Here is a 9378-nt window from a genome sequence, read left to right on the forward strand (position 1 = left end):
CCACCTGCCTCTCAGTGCACTCCACGAGGAGCCTGCCTCTTACGCGAATGCAGTAGAAGCCCAGGTAAGTTGCTAGCTAGCATTAAACTTATCTTATAAGAAAACTATCAACCATAATCACTAGTTAACTACACATGGTTGATGATATTACTAGTTTATCTAGCGTGTCCTGCGTTGCATATAATCGATGCAACGCTGGGGGATGATTTAACAAAAGTGCATTTGCGAAAAAAAGCACAATCGTTGGACGACTGTACCTAACCATAAACACCAATGCCTATCTTAAAATCAATACACAGAAGTATATATTTTTAAACCTGCATATTTAGCTAAAATAAATCCAGGTTAGCAGGTAATATTAACCAGGTGAAATTCTGTCACTTCTCCTGCGTTCATTGCATGCAGAGTCAGGGTATATGCAACAGTTTGGGCAGGCTGGCTCATTGCGAACTAATTTGCCAGAATTTTACGTAATTATGACATAGCATTGAAGGTTGTACAATGTAACAAGAATATTTAGACGTAGGGATGTCACCAGTTAGATAAAAATACCGAACGGTTCCGTATTTCACTGAAATAATAAACGTTTTGTTTTCGAAATTATAGTTTCTGGATTCAACCATATTAATGACCAAAGGCTCGTATTTCTGTGTGTTATGTTGTAATTAAGTCTATGATTTGATAGAGTAGTCTGACTGAGCGATGGTAGGCAGCAGCAGGCTCGTAAGCATTCATTCAAACAGCACTTTTGTGCGTTTTTCCAGCAGCTCTTCGCAAGCACAGCGCTGTTTATGACTTCAAGCCTATCAGCCTAATGGCTGGTGTAACCAATGTGAAATAGCTAACTAGTTAGCTGGGTGTGCGCTAATAGCGTTTCAAACGTCACTCGCTCTGAGACTTTGAGTAGTTATTCCCTTTGCCTAGCAAGGGCCACGGCTTTTGTGGAGCGATGGGTAACGCTGCTTCGAGTGTGGCTGTTGTCGATGTGTTCCTGGTTCGAGCCCAGGTAGGGACGAGGAGAGGGACGGAAGCTATACTGTTACACTGGCAATATATAGTGCCTATAAGAACATCCAATAGTCAAAGGTATATGAGGTATAGAGAAATAGTCCTATAAATACTATATTAACTACAACCTAAAACCTCTTACCTGGGAATATTGAAGTCTCATGTTAAAAGGAACCACCAGCTTTCATATGTTCTCATGTTCTGAGCAAGGAACTAAAACGTTAGCTTTTTCACATGGCACATATTGCACTTTTACTTTCTTCTACAACACTTTGTTTTTTGCATTATTTAAACCAAATTGAACCTATTTCATTATTTATTTGAGGCTAAATTTATTTTTATTGATGTATTATATTAAGTTAGTGTTCATTCAGTATTGTTGTAATTGTCATTATTACAAATAAATAACTTATTAAAAAAATAAAATAAAAAAAATAAAACAGAAATATATATATATTTTTTAAATCGTCCGATTAATCGGTATCGTCCTTTTTTGGTCCTCCAATAATCGGTATCGGCGTTGAAAAACCATAATCGGTCGACCTCTAATTAGAATCGCACAATATGAGGAGATAGCGAGGGTGGAGGAGGACATGACAGTGTGACCTGAAACAATTGCTTAGCTCTGCAAAATTGCCCAACCTCAGCTCTTTCTACAGTCTCTGATTTCCCAACGCTGAGCCTTTCAAACTACTCATCTACTGTTGAGGGCTGACTCACTGGCTGACTACTGTACTGCACACACAGCTTTTGTTAGCGCAACAGATTGTCAAGATTGGGCACTTATCTGCACTGAGAGCGTTCAACCAGCAGAGGGGGCTGTTGTAATGCCATTCAGCAGAAGGAGAGGAGGTGTAGCCAGTGAGAGCCCAGATCAGATGACCACAGTGCCCCTGCCAGAACTCTTGCCCTGTAGTGGGACACATTAATTAAAGGCTCCCTGAATGGAAGAAGTGATGAAACCAAGTAGTGTGCACCAGTGTGTCTTTGTGAGTGATTCTTTCATATCTGCGTGATTATATGATTATGTGTAATTGAAGGCATGGATCAAACGCCATTGTCAGATGGTAAATGCTTTTGAAGGGGTTGTGTGTGTGTGTGTTCAGTGTACTAACTAAAGCAGGGTTTTAACAGAGTAACGCTCATTCCTCCTTGGTGGTTTCTGTCCCGGCTCGTATTCAGAATAGCTGGGCGGAATGTCTGAATACATCTCTCCTCCTCCTCCTCTCCTGTGACCTCTGCCCTCTCCTCTCCTGCTGTTTTCCTCCTCATCTGAACTGAACGACCCTCTGCGGGAGCGGGAGTAGTTGCTGGGAGGCGGGGCGCGACGCTGCTCCTCAAACAGGTCATCTCTGGAGCGGGATCGAGGGACCCTGTCGCTGAGGTCGTCACGTGAACCTATTCGACCCCGCGCCCCCCGGCTCTCCCCGTCCAGAAAGTCTTCACTGTAGCTCCTTGGCATGCCACGGCTCCTTGACGGCGACGGGTAACGGCGCCCGCTGGCTTCGCTGCGGTCGTCACGGTGATTGGTGAAGCGACTCTCGCTGCGGCTGCTTCCTCTGGAGCTGGGTGGACGTGTTTTAGGAGCAAGCGGCGGCTGGCCCCCTCTCCGTCCTCCTCGTCCAGGCTGCTCTACGATGGGAGGCATCTGGATGACCCCCCGGTACTCCACGGCCCCATCGTCCAGGCCAGAGAGCATGCTGGGAGGACCCGCTGAGAAGGGGACGTGCTGGGGCATCATGTGCTGAGGGGGAGGGGGTATCATCTGGAGCTGCTGGTGGTGGGGTTGGGGCTGCATCATGGGGCTGGTCCCATCCATGCCCCTCACCTGGCTCTCCAGGTAGTCCAGCATCTGCTTGTTGCCGGGATTTTGGTTGCCGTAGATGCTGGCAGCGTGGACACTGGGGGGCATGTTGTAGCCAGATGGGGGAGGGGGTAGGGGCATGGGGGCCATGGCAATGCTCTTCCCTGATTGGGAGCCTGATGGGACAGAGAAAACCATGATAAGTGACAAATATGGATTTGTTAAAAACACATTTAGAAGATCAGAAGCATAGCTCTGCAGTGTGTGTGTAAGACTCCGTGTGGGTGTGTGTGGTACTAACCTCCATACAGCAGAGGGTTCATCTGTGAGGATCCGTGGCTCATGGGGCTGTAGATGGGCTGACCTCCCATCCATGGACCCATGGCCCTCTGGGCATCCTTCATCATCCTGTGCTGCATCACCGCTGGAGAGACACAGAGGAAGAGGTGAGATGGAGCCTAAGTGTGTGAGAAAGAGAGAAGAGAGGCCCTTCCCTACCTTTCTCAGGACAGCAGCAGGTCTGTGGGCAGCAGGGGCAGACAGAGAGGCCCTTCCCTACCTTTCTCAGGACAGCAGCAGGTCTGTGGGCAGCAGGGGCAGCGGACGTAGCAGCAGCACCTCTGAGGACAACACTGGCAGCAGCAGATACAGAAGAGCAGGATGAGGAGCAGAGCTCCAATCACTATGAACAGCACCGTCAGCCAGTCTGGAGACAGCCACAACACAGGAAATCATTACATCAGATGATACTTACTAGGTCGGGAAACAGACATGCACTTATACCCATGTCACTTCATTTCGAGTCCATTCCCACCAGGGTCCGTATTTACAAAGTGCTTCACAGTAGGACTAGTGCTGATATAAGCTATGGCTTCTCCTAATGAATAAGATGACATGGAAACATACATCTGTGATAATCGATCATTTCAATAAGCATTTTTCTACAGCTGGCCATGCTTTCCACCTGGCTACTCCTACCCCAGCCAACAGCTCTGTACCCCCCGCAGAAACTTTCCCAAGCCCCCCTCCCCACTTCTCCTTCACCCAAATCCAGACAGCTGAGGTTCTGAAAGATCTGCAAAATCTGGACGCCTACAAATCAGCCGGGCTAGACAATCTGGACCCTCTCTTTCTAAAATTATCTGCCAAAATTGTTGCAACCCCTATTACTAGCCTGTTCAACCTCTTTCGTATCGTCTGAGATCCCGAAAGATTGGAAAGCTGCCGCGGTCATCCCCCTCTTCAAAGGGGGAGACACTCTGGACCCAAACTGTTATAGACCTATATCCATCCTGCCATGCCTTTCTCAAATCTTCGAAAGCCAAGTCAACAGATTACCGACTATTTCGAAACCCACCGTACCTTCTCCGCTATGCAATCTGGTTACTAGCTGGTCATGGGTGCACCTCAGCCACGCTCGAGGTCCTAAACGATATCATAACCGCCATCTACAAAAGACAGTACTGTGCAGCCGTCTTCATCGACCTGGCCAAGGCTTTCGACTGTCAATCATCGCATTCTTATCGGCAGACTCAATAAGCCTTGGTTTCTCAAATGATTGCCTCGCCTGGTTCACCAACTACTTCTCGGATAGAGTTCAGTGTGTCAAATTGGACCTCTGGGGTCCGGACAATTCGGACAATTCTTGGGCCAAGTCTTTTCTCTGTATACATCAATGATGTCGCTCTTGCTGCTGGTGATTCTCTGATCCACCTCTACGCAGACGACACCATTCGGTATACAGCTACCCCTTCTTTGGACACTGTGTTAACAAACCTCCAAACGAGCTTCAATGCCATATACAACACTCCTTCCGTGGCCTCCAACTGCTTTTAAATGCTAGTAAAACTAAATGCATGCTCTCCAACTGATTGCTGCCTACACCCGCCCGCCCGACTAGCATCACTACTCTGGATGGTTCTGACTTAGAATATGTGGACAACTACAAATACCTAGGTGTCTGGTTAGACTGTAAACTCTCCTTCCAGACTCACATTAAGCATCTCCAATCCAAAATTAAATCTAGAATCGGCTTCCTATTTCGCAACAAAGCATCCTTCACTCATGCTGCCAAACATACCCTCGTAAAACTGACTATCCTACTGATCCTTGACTTCAGCGATGCCATTTACAAAATAGCCTCCAACTCTACTCAGCAAACTGGATGCAGTCTATCACAGTGCCATCCGTTTTGTCAACAAAGCCTCATATACTACCCACCACTGCGACCTGAATGCCCTCGTTGGCTGGCCCTCGCCTAACCCACTGGCTCCAGGTCATCTATAAGTCTTTGCTAGGTAAAGCCCCACCTTTTCTCAGCTCACTATAGCAACACCCACTCGTAGCACGCGCTCCAGCAGGTATATTTCACTGGTCATCCCCAAAGCCAACACCTACTTTGGCATCCTTTCCTTCCAGTTTTCTGCTGCTAATGACTGGAATGAATTTCAAAAATCACTGAAGCTGGAGACTTATATCTCACTCTCTAACTTTAAGCATCAGCTGTCAGAGCAGCTTACCGATCGATTACTGTACCTGTACACAGCCCATCTGTAAATAGAACACCCAACTACCTCATCCCCAAGCCTTAGGAAGTGCAATCGGACCAAATTTACACTATCTTGGATAGGCATATACTTGAAAATCTACAAACCTCAGATTTCCCACTTCCTGGTTGGATTTCTTCTCAAGTTTTTGCCTGCCATATTAGTTCTGTTATAGTCACAGACATCATTCAAACAGTTTTAGAAACTTCAGAGTGTTTTATATCCAAATATACTAATAATATGCATATATTAGCAACTGGGCCTGAGTAGCAGGCAGTTTACTCTGGGCACCTTATTCATCCAAGCTACTCAATACTGATGACCTGGACAGGAAGGACCTCTTAACGAATCAGAAGACATGGACAGGAAGGACCTGATCCTAGATCAGCACTGACTCAGAGACACACGGCCCTGGTTGTGGTCATAGCTGTGGTTGTGGTCAACTTACTGTAGACCATGAGTTTGATCACGCCATCCAAGCCTCCGCTGGTGTCTCCCGTGGCTTCCACAGAACAGTAGTAAACTCCGTTGTCCCACCACATGATCTCATTGATCACCAGGTCAGCCTCTGTGGGGGAAGACAGGCCCAACAACGTCAAACCACTACAGAGTAGCAACAACCAGCACACATTCACACGTTGTTTCTCAATCCATTCTTCTGGGAACCTCCAGTCATTTCACATTGTTGTTGTATTCCACCACTATTTGGATTAGTTAACGCAGGTGTGACATTGTGACTGGATTAAAGTTACAAAATTCCAGTAACACTCCTAAAATTCCCAGGTTTTCCAGAAATGCCCAGGTTGGATGATTTCCAGTATCAGGAGGGATTTAAGCAGGGAATTTGGAATTCTCCCACCAGGATTTCTATCAAACTGGGGGATTTAGGGGAAGTTAGTGGAATTTTGCAACACAAGGCTGTCTAGACTCACTGTTCTGGACGGAGATCTTGCGTTCCCGGTACTCTGTGCCCAGTATGGCCTCGTTGGAGCCTCTCTTCTGGACGATGATCCTCACCGTGCGCTGGCGGTCTGGGCAGTCATTGGCCGGGTCCTGACCCAGCTGCAGAGCATTCTGGTACGCTATAGAGGGAGATATGTTTCATGCAGAAGTGAGTGTTGCTGTACATTACCAGTCATTTCATTCATATTTCAGGTTCTAGAGTGAGACAGGAAGTTTGGGCCTCACTACAAACCTGAAGAAAACACTACAGCAAACTCATCTACCCAACCACTAACAACCTTAGAACTAGCCAAACTGTAGCCCAACTAGTTAACATGTAGCCCAACTCCCAAACCCAGCTCCAGGCCAGTTCCCTTCACTTCCACCATAACTAACCCGGGGACTAGTACAGGGTCCATAACTAACCCGGGGACTAGTACAGGGTCCATAACTAACCCGGGGACTAGGACAGGGTCCATAACTAACCCGGGGACTAGGACAGGGTCCATAACTAACCCGGGGACTAGGACAGGGTCCATAACTAACCCGGGGACTAGGACAGGGTCCATAACTAACCCGAGGACTAGTACAGGGTCCATAACTAACCCGGGGACTATTACAGGGTCCATAACTAACCCGGGGACTAGTACAGGGTCCATAACTAACCCGGGGACTAGTACAGGGTCCATAACTAACCCGGGGACTAGTACAGGGTCCATAACTAACCCGGGGACTAGTACAGGGTCCATAACTAACCCGGGGACTAGTACAGGGTCCATAACTAACCCGGGGACTAGTACAGGGTCCATAACTAACCCGGGGACTAGGACAGGGTCCATAACTAACCCGGGGACTAGTACAGGGTCCATAACTAACCCGGGGACTAGTACAGGGTCCATAACTAACCCAGGGACTAGGACAGGCTCCATAACTAACCTTGGGACTAGGGTCCATAACTAACCCGGGGACTAGGACAGGGTCCATAACTAACCCGGGGACTAGGACAGGGTCCATAACTAACCCGGGGACTAGGACAGGGTCCATAACTAACCTTGGGACTAGGGTCCATAACTAACCTTGGGACTAGGGTCCATAACTAACCTTGGGACTAGGACAGGGTCCATAACTAACCCAGGGACTAGGACAGGGTCCATAACTAACCTTGGGACTAGGGTCCATAACTAACCTTGGGACTAGGGTCCATAACTAACCTTGGGACTAGGGTCCATAACTAACCCGGGGACTAGTACAGGGTCCATAACTAACCCGGGGACTAGGACAGGGTCCATAACTAACCCGGGGACTAGGACAGGGTCCATAACTAACCTGGGGACTAGGACAGGGTCCATAACTAACCCGGGGACTAGGACAGGGTCCATAACTAACCCGGGGACTAGGACAGGGTCCATAACTAACCCGGGGACTAGGACAGGGTCCATAACTAACCTTGGGACTAGGGTCCATAACTAACCTTGGGACTAGGGTCCATAACTAACCCGGGGACTAGGACAGGGTCCATAACTAACCCGGGGACTAGGACTAGGGTCCATAACTAACCTTGGGAGTAGTACTCCAGGATGGGGTCCTTGCAGAAGGACTTGTATCGCCAGGTGACCTGGACATCCTGCTGGTTAGCGGAGGTGGAGTAATCACACTTCAGGATGACGGAGGCAAACAGAGCTGTACTCCTCTCTGTCTGAGGAACATTCACCTGGACGCTCTGCACCTCTGATGGGAGAGAATACTTCATGTCAGTGTGTGTGTGTGTGTGTGTACATATGTGTGTGTGTGTGTGTACATATGTGTGTGTGTGTGTGAGAGAGAGTTTTTGAAAGAAAAGCACATTTTTGTCCATTAAAATAACATCAAATTAAATCAGTGTAGACATTGTTGATGTTGTAAGTGACTGGAAACTGCAGAATATTTAATGGAATATCTACAGTTGAAGTTTACATACACTTGGAGTCATTAAAACTTGTTTTTCAACCACTCCACAAATTTCTTCTTCACAAACTATAGTTTTGGCAAGTCGGTCAGGACATCTACTTTGTGTATTACACAAGTAATTTTTCCAACAATTGTTTACAGACAGATTATTACAGTGAATTATAAGTGAATGTGGGTCTGAAGTTTACATACATGAGTTGACTGTGCATTTAAACAGCTTGGAAAATTCCAGAAAATGTCATGGCTTTAGAAGCTTCTGATAGGCTAATTGACATCATTTGAGTCAATTGGAGGTGTACCTGTGGATGTATTTCAAGGCCTAACTTCAAACTCAGTGCCTCTATGCTTGACATCATGGGAAAATCAGCCAAGACCTCATAAAAAAATGTAGACCTCCACAAGTCTGGCTCATCCTTGGGAGCAATTTCCAAACGCCTGAAGGTACCACGTTCATCTGTACAAACAATAGTTTGCAAGTATAAACACCATGGGACCACGCAGCCGTCATACCGCTCAGGAAGGAGACGCATTCTGTCTCCTATAGAAGGCCAGCATCCCGGAGTCGCCTCTTCACTGTTGACGTTGAGACTGGACAGAGGAACTCTGCCTAGAAGGCCAGCATCCCGGAGTCGCCTCTTCACTGTTGACGTTGAGACTGGTGTTTTGTGGGTACTTTTAAATGAAGCTGCTTTGTGAGGCGTTGGTTTCTACAACTAGACATTCTAATGTACTTGTTCTTTTGCTCAGTTGTGCGTTAACCCTATCAGTCCCGCTTCTCATTGATCTGCACATCCAGCCCTTATATTTATTCTCACAATGAAGTGTTTTAACATTGTATTTTCAGGACAACCAGGGCTACAAGTAGAACACAAAACTATTTGACATAAACAGTTGTATTGATGCGTTTTATTGACAAATGCCAATACAAAACATAAGGTCCACCAAAGCAAAAACAAGTACAGAAATGGTTTGCTCACTGGGAAATATCCAACTAGTCAGTGACAACTGTGTGGAGTTGTGACAGCAACTATGTAAACCTATTACAGTGTTATAGACTCTATGTCCTGGGATTTACTATGTAGAAGAACCCCTTACAGTATATAGACACTATGTCCTGGGATTTACTATGTA

At 46.8% G+C, this 9378-nt stretch overlaps 1 protein-coding gene across 1 annotated transcript; it reads right to left on the reverse strand.

Annotated features, from left to right (window-relative positions):
- Window positions 1-1336: 1336 nt before the first annotated feature.
- On the reverse strand, window positions 1337-8245 carry LOC116365833 (immunoglobulin-like domain-containing receptor 1). The gene is made up of 6 exons (XM_031818210.1): window positions 7858-8245; window positions 6291-6440; window positions 5807-5926; window positions 3372-3518; window positions 3114-3236; window positions 1337-2988 (listed from the first exon to the last, which is right to left on the reverse strand). The coding sequence occupies exons 1-6, from the start codon at window positions 8153-8155 to the stop codon at window positions 2123-2125; spliced, it is 1704 nt and encodes a 567-aa protein (XP_031674070.1). The 5' UTR covers window positions 8156-8245; the 3' UTR covers window positions 1337-2122.
- Window positions 8246-9378: the final 1133 nt, after the last annotated feature.

Source organism: Oncorhynchus kisutch, unplaced genomic scaffold (genome assembly GCF_002021735.2).
Source record: "Oncorhynchus kisutch isolate 150728-3 unplaced genomic scaffold, Okis_V2 scaffold1296, whole genome shotgun sequence".
NCBI classification, from domain to species: Eukaryota; Metazoa; Chordata; class Actinopteri; order Salmoniformes; family Salmonidae; genus Oncorhynchus; species Oncorhynchus kisutch.

Bases quoted from the DNA above. Each gene is read 5' to 3' on its own strand.
- LOC116365833 (XM_031818210.1), bottom strand. From the start codon at position 8,155: ATGGACAAAAATGTGCTTTTCTTTCAAAAACTCTCTCTCACACACACA. The intron at 6,441-7,857 runs GTTAGTTATGGA...CTCCCTCTATAG, and splicing joins CCTGGAGTACTACTCCCAAG to CGTACCAGAATGCTCTGCAG. The intron at 3,519-5,806 runs GTAAGTTGACCA...GGCTGTCTCCAG, and splicing joins GATCAAACTCATGGTCTACA to ACTGGCTGACGGTGCTGTTC.